The sequence below is a fragment of the Drosophila kikkawai genome, chromosome 3R, assembly GCF_030179895.1.
Source record: "Drosophila kikkawai strain 14028-0561.14 chromosome 3R, DkikHiC1v2, whole genome shotgun sequence".
In the NCBI taxonomy this organism is placed as follows: Eukaryota; Metazoa; Arthropoda; class Insecta; order Diptera; family Drosophilidae; genus Drosophila; species Drosophila kikkawai.
The window spans coordinates 131,498-146,381 of NC_091731.1; the positions used below are offsets into that span (position 1 = coordinate 131,498).

At 56.1% G+C, this 14,884-nt stretch overlaps 2 protein-coding genes across 2 annotated transcripts; one reads left to right on the forward strand and one right to left on the reverse strand.

Annotated features, from left to right (window-relative positions):
- Window positions 1-315: 315 nt before the first annotated feature.
- On the forward strand, window positions 316-3,800 carry LOC138928946 (uncharacterized). Its single transcript, XM_070287302.1, has 3 exons — window positions 316-1,146; window positions 1,226-1,293; window positions 1,562-3,800. The coding sequence occupies exons 1-3, from the start codon at window positions 316-318 to the stop codon at window positions 3,798-3,800; spliced, it is 3,138 nt and encodes a 1,045-aa protein (XP_070143403.1).
- A 9,639-nt stretch (window positions 3,801-13,439) lies between these two features.
- LOC138928948 (uncharacterized) lies at window positions 13,440-14,255 on the reverse strand. The gene has a single exon (XM_070287303.1). It carries the CDS (start codon window positions 14,253-14,255, stop codon window positions 13,440-13,442), a length of 816 nt encoding a protein of 271 aa, XP_070143404.1.
- Between the last annotated feature and the right edge of the window lie 629 nt (window positions 14,256-14,884).

The window sequence follows — 14,884 nt, forward strand, 5'->3', positions numbered from 1 at the left end:
TCCCCGCCTAGGCGGAAGAGGTAAACCCCGTCGTGGGCGGAACAGCACTGGCGGGGTCGCCATGTGCATCGAGGGAAGAGGAAGAGGCAGCGGCGTTCAGCAGGAGCAGCAAGCTCGCCCGATCGCCACAGCTGCACAAGACCCAAGGAGGGCAGAGCTCAGACTCTACGCCGCCCCCCAAGAGGTCACGACCCTGCAAGCCCGGCTGGTTCACCAAGAACTACGCCGGCCAAGAAATGCAAGGCGTCAGTAGAGGCAGCTTGCCAGCAGGATCTCCAGGAGATGGGAAAATTGCTGCATGAGGTTTCATTGAAGATGATGGACAAAACGACGCGTCACATCACCATATCCTTGAGGGAGATGATTGCCAAGGTGAAGTCCCTGCACTCCAACATCCTTGTAGCAAACAGAACGGCCGCGGCAGGTGTCAGCGACAGGCAGGAGAGCCGGGTCGCGAATAACCTGTGCCGGAATAGCGCCCAGATCACCCAAAGCGCGGACAAGGAGCAGCAAAAGGCGACCGCCTGGAAAAAGGAGGCATCGGTCCAAACCGAGCCGTGGAGAAGGCCAAGCCAGCCAGAGGCGCCGGGATTACCCGCACCGGTGCTGGCCTCGCCACTCCCTCGTCTAGCGCAGCAGAAAAGCGCAAAGGTGCCCAAGAAGCCCCGTGCGAAGCCACCAGCGGCTGTGCATGTTGCATCGGAGCAGCATAGGCCAGCCCGGAAGCCTGTGAGCCAGGAGAACCCCGAAAACGAATGGAAGGTCGTGGCGAGGAAGACCAGAACAGCGCGTCGCACTCGGCCAGACGCTGTCATTTGCTACGCGAGCGGCAAGTCCTACAGCGAGGTGCTCGCAATGGTGACGAGGAGAGACGACAAGCAGCTGTTGGACCTGGGACGCTGTGTGTCAAAGGTTCGCCGAACCAACAACGGCAACCTGCTCCTGGAGGTGGCGAAGGGTAGCGCCAAGAGCGCCGCGACAATGAAGGAGAACATCGAGAAGGTGCTCGTAGATTCAGCGTCAGTGCGCGCTACGACTGAGGACTCAAAAGTCCTCGTCTTGGAAGTGCGCAACATCGACAAGATCGCGACGAAGCAGGAGGTCTGCGCCGCCCTCGCGGGCCAGTTTAACTTCGAGGCGGAGAGGGTGAAAGTGCGGAGTATGCGCCGCAGCTTTGCAGAAACCCAAACTGCAATAGTCAGCCTTCCCGTATCCCTTGCCAAAGCCGTCCTCCATCATGGTGAAGTTCGGATTGGATGGTCCATCTGCAGGATCCGGGAACGACTTGGTCCCGTGAGGTGCTTCAGATGCCTAGAACCAGGGCATATTGCGATCCACTGCAAGGGCCCTGTGGACAGGAGCTGTTGCGGCATTAATTGCGGCGAGCCGGGACACAAGGCGGCCTCGTGCAACAAGGAGCCGTCATGCTTCATATGCGCTGCGGCTGGAAGGAAGGAGACGAGGCACAAGGCAGGCGCCAGGGGATGCCCAGTCTCAGATAGTGGAAAGGGGAATCTTCGACCTCCATGCAGTTGATTCAACTCAATCTGAACCACTGCAGGGCAGCGCAGGATCTCCTGTCGCAGACGGTTCGAGAGCTTGGCTCGGAGGTGGCAGTCCTAAGCGAGCCCTTCAGGGTTGGTAGCAACCGCGACTGGGCCACTGACCTCTCTGGCAAAGCGGCCCTGTGGAGCTGCGGAGCGTATGCCCCGGAGATGCGCGACACCAAATCAGCGGAAGGGTTCGTTCGGGCGAACATTGGCGGAACCTGGCTATACAGCTGCTACTTGGCACCCAGCCTTTCACTGGAAGCGTTTGGCAGGGTACTGGACGAGCTGTGCAGCGACCTGCGTGGGAGGAGCAACGTGGTGGTCGGCGAAGACTTTAACGCCTGGGCCATGGAATGGGGGTCCTCTCGGACCAACGCCAGAGGTCGAGCGGTGCTGGAGACCTTCGCCTCCCTGGACGTAGTCCTTCTGAACGAAGGCTCCCGGCAGACCTTCAGCAGGGCTGGGGTGGGCTCGGTAATCGACCTCACCTATGTCAGCAGTGCGCTGGCCAGCCGCGCCCGATGGAAGATCAGCGAGGCCTATACCGCCAGCGACCACGAGGCTATCGAGTGCTCGATAGGCGCCGCGCCTCGCACGAGTGGGTCCCTTGCCGGTAGAAGCCTGAAGCCCAAGAAGGCTCCGGGGCCAGACGCGATTTTGAGTAGAGCAACCAAGCTGACTCTATCGCTGCTGACGTCCGAAGTTGCCGGCCTGTTGCTGGACACGATCGGCAAGGTATTCGAAAGGGTGATCTCAACCCGGCTGAGCCAAGCCATCGAAGCCGCTGGTGGACTCTCCCCGGAGCAATATGGCTTCACGAAGGGAAAGTCTACGCTGGACGCCAATGCAAAGGTTGTCAAATTGGCGCAGGATGCCATTGCCGGAACCAGGTGGAAAGGAGGAAGCAAGTCCTACTGCCTGGTGGTCACCCTGGACATCAGGAATGCCTTTAACTCGGCAGACTGGAGCCGTACGCTAGAGTCCCTGAGGAACTGTAACATTCCGGGGTACTTGCTGAACGTAGCTCACAGCTACTTCAGCAACAGGGTACTCATGATGGACACGAGCATGGGTCCCAAAGAGCACAACGTCTCAGCCGGAGTCCCGCAGGGCTCCGTCCTGGGTCCTCTCCTTTGGAACGCAATGTACGACGGCGTGCTGAGGCTTTCGATGCCAGTCAGCACCAACCTGGTTGGATTCGCGGACGACGTCGCTATAGTGGTGGTAGCAAAGGAGCTAGCATCTGTGGAGGCGCGCGCGGACACGGCCATCCAAGCCGTAGAGTCGTGGCTGGCGGTTGCAGGTCTGGAGCTGGCGGCCCACAAGACGGAAGCGGTGGAGACTGCTAGCGTGCTGGTTGGAGGGACGAGGATCCGGTCGCAGAGGGCGATCAAGTACCTGGGCGTCATCATCGACACCCGGCTGTCCTTCAAGGAGCACCTAGAGTACGTCCACCAAAAGGCCAGCGGTACGGCTGGAGCGCTCTCCAGGATGCTGCCGAATACTAGAGGTCCAAGGCAGTACACGAGGAAACTCCTCTCATCTGTGGTGACCGCGCAGATCCTGTACGCGGCACCAGTTTGGGCCGAAGCTGCTTCGGTCAAAAGCTACATGCGAGGAGTGGAGGCGACCTACAGAGTATGCGCTATCAGGATCGCGTGCACGTTCCGGACTATCTCGGAAGACGCGGCACTGGTCATCGCAGGGCAAGTCCCACTGGCGGAGCTCATCCGGGAGAGGAAGGAAATCTTCGCAGCCATGCAGAACAGGAGGGCACTGCCGTCCAGAGCAGAGCTAAAGGTTGCCGCTAGATGGAGGAGCATAGAAAACTGGCAGTCCCAATGGGACTCCTCTTCTAAAGGCCGTTGGACGTACCGACTCATCCCAGACATAGCGCGATGGGTAGAGAGGTCGCATGGGCAGGTCAACTTCTACCTGAGCCAGGTGCTAAGCGGCCACGGATGCTTTCGCCATTACTTAAAGCGCTTCGGCCACGAGACGGAGGATTGGTGCCCGGAGTGCGGATCTGGCATTGTGGAGGACGCGGAACACGTCTTCTTAGAGTGCCGGAGGTTTGGCCAGGAGAGGCAGGAGCTAGAGGAGGTAGCTGGATCCACGATCAGCGCCGAATCCTTGGTACCGAAGATGCTCGAAGACCAGAGAGTGTGGAAAGCGGCAAACTCATTTGCCGCTTGCGTGATGAAGACCCTCAGGACCCTGGAGCGAAGGCGGAAGGAGCGGCCGGAGTAGGGGCTTTTGCGCCCGCGAAGCAATGCCATGCGGCGGTACCGCACGACGTGAGCCCGTACTTCTACGCAAAATCTTTTAAAATCTTTTCCGTCTTGTGTAATCAGTAGAGTAAATTTTTGTAAATGTAAGATAGTAAATAGTGGAATAAATCTCGAATACAAAAAAAAACACACACACACACGCACACCCGGCATGAAGCCATACACACACACTCACACACACACATCACCCGGCATGAAGCCAAATAAACCCCGCAAAGGGAAGTTCAAAAAGAGCACTAAGCTTTGAAGTTACGCGCGCAAGTGGCAACGCTGTCGGCGATAGTATCAGCATCTGGCAACGCCAAGATCGATCGCGGCAGCGCTGCCGGCAGGAATTAGGTCACGGCCACACTGCGGAAATTAGGTCAATTTAATCCTTGAAAAATTCTTAATCGCGCAAGTCGTGTCGCTCCACAAGTGAAAAGTCTAAGTGCCAAAACCGCGTGTCCGCGTCGGGACCAAATTATCCTGCAGAACCTCTAAGGACATCCAGCCAGGGTGAGCATGGCCGCCGGCCATTAAATATATTGGGAATTTATCCCACCCCGCCGCCAGAAGTTATTTTATCAATAAAATTACCTAATTAGAAAACATGTGCTTAAACCAAACTGTGCGTTTTCCCTGTCTTCGTTCGCGGTCCGGCGCCCCTCGCCGGCAGTGACCAATTCCCCTCCTGCTTTCCCAGTAGCACCGGAGTAGTTCCGGGTGCGGGCGAAAGCCGGACGGGAACAGGAGCCCGTGGTTGCTGGATTTTTCCGAGCCCGGACTTGCAGCGAGGCCGCCGGTCCCCTTTCCCCCTTGCCCATCAGAGAGCCCTCCCGCTGCTGGATTTTTCCGGGCGAGGATCTGGGGTTGGTCGCTGGATTTTTTTCCGAACCAACTGTCCCTCTGCTGGATATTTCCGAGCACGGACGCAGGCATCGGCTGCTGGATCCCTCCGAGCCGTTGTCCTGTCCCAACGGACGCCGCGCTGCTGGATTTTTCCGAGTGTGGGCGTGGCCCTCTGAGCAACCCTGCCGCTGGATTCTTCTGGACGAGGATTCGGGGCTGGCTGCTGGATTTTCTCCGAGCCAGTGGACCCGCTGCTGGATTCTTCCGAGCGTGGACACAGGCCTTGGCTGCTGGACTCCTCCGAGCCTTTGTCCTGCCCCGAAGGCGCCCCCCTGCTGGATCATTCCAACCCTAGGCGTGGGCGTGGCCGCTGGATTATTCCGGGCCACTCGTCCCGCCGCTGGGTAATTCCGGGCGCGGACGCGGGCTTGACCTCTGGATTATTCCGGGTCGCCCAGTTTCCCTGGCCAAATAATCACGTGCAAATATTTTCTTCCCCATTTTTCCTCGCTAGCTGGCCAGAAAATTATCGGCGCTTCTCCGTTCTGGGTGTCTCACAAATTATAAATTTTGTGAGGGGACTCTGGGCCGCAGAGGATCACCCCGGCCGCCCAGAAGCTTCCTTACAACTGGAAGAGAGGGAGAGTAACCGAACCGGATGGGGTATCACTCTACACCGACGGCTCAAAGATGAGCGGCGGGGTAGGGGCCGGAATCTACGCCGAAAGCTGGAAGGTGGAGGAATACTTCCACCTCCCAGAGTCAGCGAAGGTTTTCCAGGCGGAGGTTCTCGCGATACTGAAAGCTGCGGAACTTTCGCTAGACCGAGGCCTTCGGAATACCAAGGTGAGGATATACTCAGATAGCCAGGCGGCGATCAAATCCCTCGCACAAGCACGGACGACTTCAAAACTAGTGGCCAAATGTAAAAGGGCACAAAACAGACTCGCAGAGGACTACAGGGTACAAATAGCCTGGGTACGCGGACACAATGACATAGACGGAAACGAGAAAGCAGACGAGCTGGCCAAAAAAGGGTCAGAAGAACACTCAGCAACAACAGACATCCAGATCTCCCTGAACTCAGTCCAGACGGCAATTCAGGACCATTTCAAACAACTAGCCAGAAAGGAATGGTCGACGAAGGCAGAGCACAGAAGATCGAAACTATGCTGGCCAGAATTCAATAGGAAGCGAACCGCAGAACTGATCTCCAAGAGCAAAAAGGACATCAGGGGGGTAGCGACACCCATCACCGGCCACTGGCCAATAGGCACGCAAGTCTGTAAGATGGGTCTGCCCTACAACCCACAATACAGAAGCTGCAAGGAACCAAGCGAGCAGGAGACACCAGAGCATCTGCTGTGCCACCTCCCGGCACTCAACAATCAATGAGCCCGACACTTCGGAGCACACCAACTCGAGTCACTAGGGGAAGTTGGAAGGCAGCCAGTAGCGGCCATCCTAGCTTACCTGAATGACACGGGCTGGTACTAAATAGGGCGCAGACAACAGCAAATCGAGGGTGTGGATCAAAACGGAGCTCAGCTCTAATTGGAGGCGGCCAGGGCTGCCTCACCACTTATACCTACCTACCTACCTACCATCCCGCGTGGCGGGTGGAAAATTGTATTGCCTATTTCTCTTTGTATTATGCTTCGCCGCTGCCGTCTGCCGCAGAATTGGCGCGACCTGTTTGCATTGTGCCACATATTCTCCCTATATATATATATATTTTTCTGACCTAAAAAAAAATATCGGCGCCATGTAAGAAAGCGTCTGGGCGGCCGGGATAAACCTCAGCGGCCCAGAGTCCCCTCACAAAATTTATAATTTGTGAGACACCCAGAACGGAGAAGCGCCGATAATTTTCTGGCCAGCTAGCGAGGAAAAATGGGGAAGAAAATATTTGCACGTGATTATTTGGCCAGGGAAACTGGGCGACCCGGAATAATCCAGAGGTCAAGCCCGCGTCCGCGCCCGGAATTACCCAGCGGCGGGACGAGTGGCCCGGAATAATCCAGCGGCCACGCCCACGCCTAGGGTTGGAATGATCCAGCAGGGGGGCGCCTTCGGGGCAGGACAAAGGCTCGGAGGAGTCCAGCAGCCAAGGCCTGTGTCCACGCTCGGAAGAATCCAGCAGCGGGACCACTGGCTCGGAGAAAATCCAGCAAAAAGTCCGGCTTTTGCCCGCACCCGGAATTACTCCGGTGCTACGGGGAAAGCAGGAGGGGAATTGGTCACTGCCGGGGAGGGGCGCCGGCCCGCGATCGAAGACAGGGAAAACGCGCAATTTGATTTAGGCACATGTTTTCTAATTGGTACTTTTATTCGGGAAAATAACTTCTGGCGGCGGGTGTGGGATAAGTCCCCAATATACTTAATGGCCGGCGGCCATGCTCACCCTGGCTGGATATCCTTGGAGGTCCTGCAGTATAATTTGGTCCCGACGCGGACACGCGGTTTTGGCACTTAGACTTTTTCACTTGCGGAGCGGCACGACTTGCGCGATGGAGAATTTTGCGAGAATTAATTGACCTAATTTCCGCAGTGTGGTCGTGACCTAATATCTGCCGACAGCGCTGCCGCGATCGATCTTGGCTTGCCAGATGCTGATACTATCGCTGACAGCGTTGCCACTTGTGCGCGTAACTTCAAAAGCTTTGTGCTCGTTTTGAACTTCCCTTCGCGGGGTTTATTTGGTTTCATGCCGTTGGCTTCATGCCGGGTGATGTGTGCGTGCTTTTTTTTTTTTTTTTTTTTTTATTATTTAAAGATGAAAAGGAAGTAATTTTACAAAAAATTAGGATAGTGGAAGTTTTTGAGAAGGAGTCCACTCCCGCGGGACTGCCGCGAAGCTATACTTCGCGGGGTGGCTGGCGGTCAGGTTGCCGCTCATCTAAGGCCCTCAGTGCGTCGGGTCTGCTCCCGGCGCCTTAGCTCCCTCATGACGGTTGCTGCCATGTCCGTAACCGCATCCCAGTTGGATGGGGTCTCCAGCATACACCCAATTATGGTCTCGGGTGTAAGGCGACGGTTGGTTGTTGCCTCTGCTGCCTCTCTTTCCGCGCGGAAAAGCGGACACTCGAAGAAGGCGTGTTCTGCATCCTCAACGGATGCATCGCCGCAATAGTCGCAGGATGGGTCGGCCTCGTGCTTGAATCTGTGAAGATAGGCTTTGAAACATCCGTGGCCCGTGATCAGCTGCGTTGTGTAGAAGTCTACTTGCCCGTGACGTCTGTGTATCCACTGATCCAGATCGGGGATAAGCCGATGTGTCCAGCGTCCAGTGCTCGCGTTATCCCACCTCGCCTGCCACCTTGCGACAGTGATGCTCCTCTGGGTTCTGCTGCCCGAGTTACCGGTCCTGCGTTCCGCTGCCAGCAGGTCCATAGGGATCGACCCACCAGCGCAGCTTCTTCAGAGACCGTGCAGAAGCAGCTGGAAATGAGCAGCGCGCAGCGTCGATACACCGTCCTGCATTGGCGGCTGTAGCTCGCAACCAGCATGGCCTCCGCCCATATCGGTGCGGCGTAGAGTAGGGTTGACGTCACGACTGTTGATATCAGCCGTCTACTGTGCTGCCTAGGACCGCGCATGTTGGCCATCATCCTCGAGATTGCGGCAGTGGCCTTGGACGCCTTGGCCGCTGCGTACTCCAAGTGACACTTGTAGTTGAGCCTGTGGTCGATCAGGACCCCAAGGTATTTAACCGTCGGGCTGGACTCGATGGTGGTCGAGCCGACCCGGAAGTTGACCTTCTCGACAACCTTTCGGCTACTGATAAGTACTGCCTCCGTTTTCTGCTCGGCAAGGGAGAGACCGTTGTCTGCTAGCCACGACATCAGAATGTCTATCGCGTGGCTACATTTAGTAGAGACGTCTGATAGGTGTTTCTCCACCGTGACAAGTGCGATATCGTCTGCAAAGCCAATTACAGAGCAACCTTGGGGTAGTGGCAGCCTCAGTATGTCGTCATACATGACGTTCCACAGAAGTGGCCCGAGGACTGAGCCTTGGGGTACGCCTCCTGTCACGTGATGTCTCTGGTTTCCGGCGTCGGAGCTGTATAGCAGGACGCGGTCCTTGAAGTAATCGGCAATCAGCTGGATAATATAGCCAGATATGCCGCCACGCTGGAGTGCTTGGAGGATTAGACTCCAGTTTGCAGAGTTGAACGCGTTTTTGACGTCCAGGGTGCATACGAGGCAGTACTTCTTGGAGCCTCCTTGCCATCTTTCGCCTTTAATGGCATTTTCCGCAAGCTGTGTTACCTCGCGGATCGCATCAATAGTGCTTCGCTTCTTGCGGAAACCGTGCTGATGGGTTGATAGGGCACCGCGCTCCTCGATTTCCCTCTCTAGTTTATTGCCTATAATGCGCTCGAATATTTTGCCAATCGTATTCAGCATGCATAGGGGCCGAAATGAGGACGGGTCGTCGTTCAGCTTGACAGGCTTCGTAATGAGCACGAGTCTCTGTTTCTTCCAAACTCTTGGAAAGGTTTTCTCAGCAATGCATATGTTATACAGCTGCACAAATAGCTTCGGGTAAGCCTTCACTATGGCATGCAGAGCTGCATTGGGAATGCCATCTGGTCCGGGGGCCTTAGATGCTTGGCAGCTTGTCAGCGCGCTAAGGACTTCCTCTTCGCAGGTGGGGATCGGTTCGCCCGCAGCCACGCTGGGTAGTCTTAGTGGCGGCTGTGGCGGGAACAGCGTGTCAACTATTGTTCCCAGATGTTGCTGGGAGGTTGGGGTCGGCTGCCTGGTTAGCTTACCCGTAACCATTTTGTAGGCTGAGCCAAACGGTTCTTGGTCAGCCGCATCGCACAGCTCCTGGAAACACCTGTGCTTGCAATTCCTGATCGCCACCTTGAGGGCCTTTTTCATTTCCCTGTACCATGACTCGTACAGCTCCTGCGTGGTGCGTCCTCGGCTTCTTTGGCATCTCCGCCTTGCAGCGAGACACTTGCTTCTGGCTGAGGCTATTTCCTGGTTCCAATAGGGGACTGGTCGCCTTCCGCCTCCCTTAGTGGATTTTTCCATTGCCGCGTCGCAGGCTGCCTTGATCCTGGCGGATATGGCATCCGCGCAGGTGTTTGCCTCGCCTGTAATGGTGTTGGCATCCATGCAGTTTAGGAGCACCTCGTAGTTTAGGGTGTGTACCCTGTAGGCAGTTTCCCGGCTGGTTTGGTGAAGCTGATTTTGCCTCGTCTGGAAGACGATTGCCGCGTGATCGCTATAGGTGAGCAGGTGGGTGACTTCCCAGTAGCTGTTCCTGGTGAGCTCCGGACTAGCGAAGGTCAGGTCAATGTATGACTCACGGCCTGACTTGCTAAATGTGCATCTTCTTCCATCATTTAGTAGGCAGACATCCAGGGTGGAAAAGGCGTCAAGGATGATAGTTCCCCGCTGGGTCGTTCTCGTACTCCACCAGGCTGTGGACCATGCATTAAAGCATCTTGAGCGATCTCCTGCACTATCTCCCTGAACTCGTCTGTGTGCAAGCTCGGGGCTAGGTAGCAACTGTATATGGTTGTCCCTTGAAACTTAGCCCTGGCATAGCCAGGCCTCGTCGCCCTCTGCGCTAGGTGGCCCGGGGGCTGCCCGCAGCTCCAAATGGCTGCGCCGCCATTGGTGCTTTGCTGCCAGACTCCTTCTGGTTTTGACCGGTAGGGCTCGCTTATTGGCCAGGAAACTGGGCGACCCGGAATAATCCAGAGGTCAAGCCCGCGTCCGCGCCCGGAATTACCCAGCGGCGGGACGAGTGGCCCGGAATAATCCAGCGGCCACGCCCACGCCTAGGGTTGGAATGATCCAGCAGGGGGGCGCCTTCGGGGCAGGACAAAGGCTCGGAGGAGTCCAGCAGCCAAGGCCTGTGTCCACGCTCGGAAGAATCCAGCAGCGGGACCACTGGCTCGGAGAAAATCCAGCAAAAAATCCGGCTTTTGCCCGCACCCGGAATTACTCCGGTGCTACGGGGAAAGCAGGAGGGGAATTGGTCACTGCCGGGGAGGGGCGCCGGCCCGCGATCGAAGACAGGGAAAACGCGCAATTTGATTTAGGCACATGTTTTCTAATTGGTACTTTTATTCGGGAAAATAACTTCTGGCGGCGGGTGTGGGATAAATCCCCAATATACTTAATGGCCGGCGGCCATGCTCACCCTGGCTGGATATCCTTGGAGGTCCTGCAGTATAATTTGGTCCCGACGCGGACACGCGGTTTTGGCACTTAGACTTTTTCACTTGCGGAGCGGCACGACTTGCGCGATGGAGAATTTTGCGAGAATTAATTGACCTAATTTCCGCAGTGTGGTCGTGACCTAATATCTGCCGACAGCGCTGCCGCGATCGATCTTGGCTTGCCAGATGCTGATACTATCGCTGACAGCGTTGCCACTTGTGCGCGTAACTTCAAAAGCTTTGTGCTCGTTTTGAACTTCCCTTCGCGGGGTTTATTTGGTTTCATGCCGTTGGCTTCATGCCGGGTGATGTGTGCGTGCTGTTTTTTTTTTTTTTTTTTTTATTATTTAAAGATGAAAAGGAAGTAATTTTACAAAAAATTAGGATAGTGGAAGTTTTTGAGAAGGAGTCCACTCCCGCGGGACTGCCGCGAAGCTATACTTCGCGGGGTGGCTGGCGGTCAGGTTGCCGCTCATCTAAGGCCCTCAGTGCGTCGGGTCTGCTCCCGGCGCCTTAGCTCCCTCATGACGGTTGCTGCCATGTCCGTAACCGCATCCCAGTTGGATGGGGTCTCCAGCATACACCCAATTATGGTCTCGGGTGTAAGGCGACGGTTGGTTGTTGCCTCTGCTGCCTCTCTTTCCGCGCGGAAAAGCGGACACTCGAAGAAGGCGTGTTCTGCATCCTCAACGGATGCATCGCCGCAATAGTCGCAGGATGGGTCGGCCTCGTGCTTGAATCTGTGAAGATAGGCTTTGAAACATCCGTGGCCCGTGATCAGCTGCGTTGTGTAGAAGTCTACTTGCCCGTGACGTCTGTGTATCCACTGATCCAGATCGGGGATAAGCCGATGTGTCCAGCGTCCAGTGCTCGCGTTATCCCACCTCGCCTGCCACCTTGCGACAGTGATGCTCCTCTGGGTTCTGCTGCCCGAGTTACCGGTCCTGCGTTCCGCTGCCAGCAGGTCCATAGGGATCGACCCACCAGCGCAGCTTCTTCAGAGACCGTGCAGAAGCAGCTGGAAATGCGCAGCGCGCAGCGTCGATACACCGTCCTGCATTGGCGGCTGTAGCTCGCAACCAGCATGGCCTCCGCCCATATCGGTGCGGCGTAGAGTAGGGTTGACGTCACGACTGTTGATATCAGCCGTCTACTGTGCTGCCTAGGACCGCGCATGTTGGCCATCATCCTCGAGATGGCGGCAGTGGCCTTGGACGCCTTGGCCGCTGCGTACTCCAAGTGACACTTGTAGTTGAGCCTGTGGTCGATCAGGACCCCAAGGTATTTAACCGTCGGGCTGGACTCGATGGTGGTCGAGCCGACCCGGAAGTTGACCTTCTCGACAACCTTTCGGCTACTGATAAGTACGGCCTCCGTTTTCTGCTCGGCAAGGGAGAGACCGTTGTCTGCTAGCCACGACATCAGAATGTCTATCGCGTGGCTACATTTAGTAGAGACGTCTGATAGGTGTTTCTCCACCGTGACAAGTGCGATATCGTCTGCAAAGCCAATTACAGAGCAACCTTGGGGTAGTGGCAGCCTCAGTATGTCGTCATACATGACGTTCCACAGAAGTGGCCCGAGGACTGAGCCTTGGGGTACGCCTCCTGTCACGTGATGTCTCTGGTTTCCGGCGTCGGAGCTGTATAGCAGGACGCGGTCCTTGAAGTAATCGGCAATCAGCTGGATAATATAGCCAGATATGCCGCCACGCTGGAGTGCTTGGAGGATTAGACTCCAGTTTGCAGAGTTGAACGCGTTTTTGACGTCCAGGGTGCATACGAGGCAGTACTTCTTGGAGCCTCCTTGCCATCTTTCGCCTTTAATGGCATTTTCCGCAAGCTGTGTTACCTCGCGGATCGCATCAATAGTGCTTCGCTTCTTGCGGAAACCGTGCTGATGGGTTGATAGGGCACCGCGCTCCTCGATTTCCCTCTCTAGTTTATTGCCTATAATGCGCTCGAATATTTTGCCAATCGTATTCAGCATGCATAGGGGCCGAAATGAGGACGGGTCGTCGTTCAGCTTGACAGGCTTCGTAATGAGCACGAGTCTCTGTTTCTTCCAAACTCTTGGAAAGGTTTTCTCAGCAATGCATATGTTATACAGCTGCACAAATAGCTTCGGGTAAGCCTTCACTATGGCATGCAGAGCTGCATTGGGAATGCCATCTGGTCCGGGGGCCTTAGATGCTTGGCAGCTTGTCAGCGCGCTAAGGACTTCCTCTTCGCAGGTGGGGATCGGTTCGCCCGCAGCCACGCTGGGTAGTCTTAGTGGCGGCTGTGGCGGGAACAGCGTGTCAACTATTGTTCCCAGATGTTGCTGGGAGGTTGGGGTCGGCTGCCTGGTTAGCTTACCCGTAACCATTTTGTAGGCTGAGCCAAACGGTTCTTGGTCAGCCGCATCGCACAGCTCCTGGAAACACCTGTGCTTGCAATTCCTGATCGCCACCTTGAGGGCCTTTTTCATTTCCCTGTACCATGACTCGTACAGCTCCTGCGTGGTGCGTCCTCGGCTTCTTTGGCATCTCCGCCTTGCAGCGAGACACTTGCTTCTGGCTGAGGCTATTTCCTGGTTCCACTAGGGGACTGGTCGCCTTCCGCCTCCCTTAGTGGATTTTTCCATTGCCGCGTCGCAGGCTGCCTTGATCCTGGCGGATATGGCATCCGCGCAGGTGTTTGCCTCGCCTGTAATGGTGTTGGCATCCATGCAGTTTAGGAGCACCTCGTAGTTTAGGGTGTGTACCCTGTAGGCAGTTTCCCGGCTGGTTTGGTGAAGCTGATTTTGCCTCGTCTGGAAGACGATTGCCGCGTGATCGCTATAGGTGAGCAGGTGGGTGACTTCCCAGTAGCTGTTCCTGGTGAGCTCCGGACTAGCGAAGGTCAGGTCAATGTATGACTCACGGCCTGACTTGCTAAATGTGCATCTTCTTCCATCATTTAGTAGGCAGACATCCAGGGTGGAAAAGGCGTCAAGGATGATAGTTCCCCGCTGGGTCGTTCTCGTACTCCCCCAGGCTGTGGACCATGCATTAAAGTCTCCAGCGATTATCACCGGTGATCTTCCGCGAGCATCTTGATCGATCTCCTGCACTATCTCCCTGAACTCGTCTGTGTGCAAGCTCGGGGCTAGGTAGCAACTGTATATGGTTGTCCCTTGAAACTTAGCCCTGGCATAGCCAGGCCTCGTCGCCCTCTGCGCTATGTGGCCCGGGGGCTGCCCGCAGCTCCAAATGGCTGCGCCGCCATTGGTGCTTTGCTGCCAGACTCCTTCTGGTTTTGGCCGGTAGGGCTCGCTCAGTATAGCGACGTCAATGTTCTGCTCGCTGACCGTCTGGGACAGTAGATCTTGGGTTGATCTACAGTGGTTAAGGTTGAGTTGAAGAACCTTAACCATTGATATTGTTTTTGGCCGCCTTCACGTACTCAGGGCAGATCCTGCTCAGGGTCGCGTGCTCTGAATGCATCTGGGCTTGCCCTGGCAAGTATAGTGCTTGTGGCTGGTGCCTCCACATTTGAAACATGCTTCCTGTGTGGCTTTGGCCGTAGCTTCAGAAGCGCGGCATCTTGCCGAGGTGTGACCGAAGCCCATGCATTTATAGCAGCGCCTCGGCTCCAATTTCTCCCGGATGCGGCATACTACCCATCCAATTCGGATCTTGCCCTTCTCGAGCAGTCTCCGCGCGTGCTCGGGTTTCAGGCTTACCGTCGCAATTTGCGTTCCTCCAAACGCTTTCCGCATTCTGGACGCAGCGTCGCTTGGAATGTCGCAGTCCTCTCCGGCAAATAGTGCCATTGTGACTTCCTTTCCGCTGGTCAAGTCATCAAGATCACGGATCTCCACCTGGACCGTCTCCTGCATGACGGTCACCTCCGCCTTGCCGGAGATGGCCGTTTTGAGGGCCGCTTGCAGTTGCCGTGTGAATGGGTCGAGGGACTTCTGCATCCGTACAAGGAGTCCGCCATTGGCAGTCCTTCGCAGGCCTTGCACGCCTTCCTTGAGTCCTTGGAGTGAGGGCTCCGTCT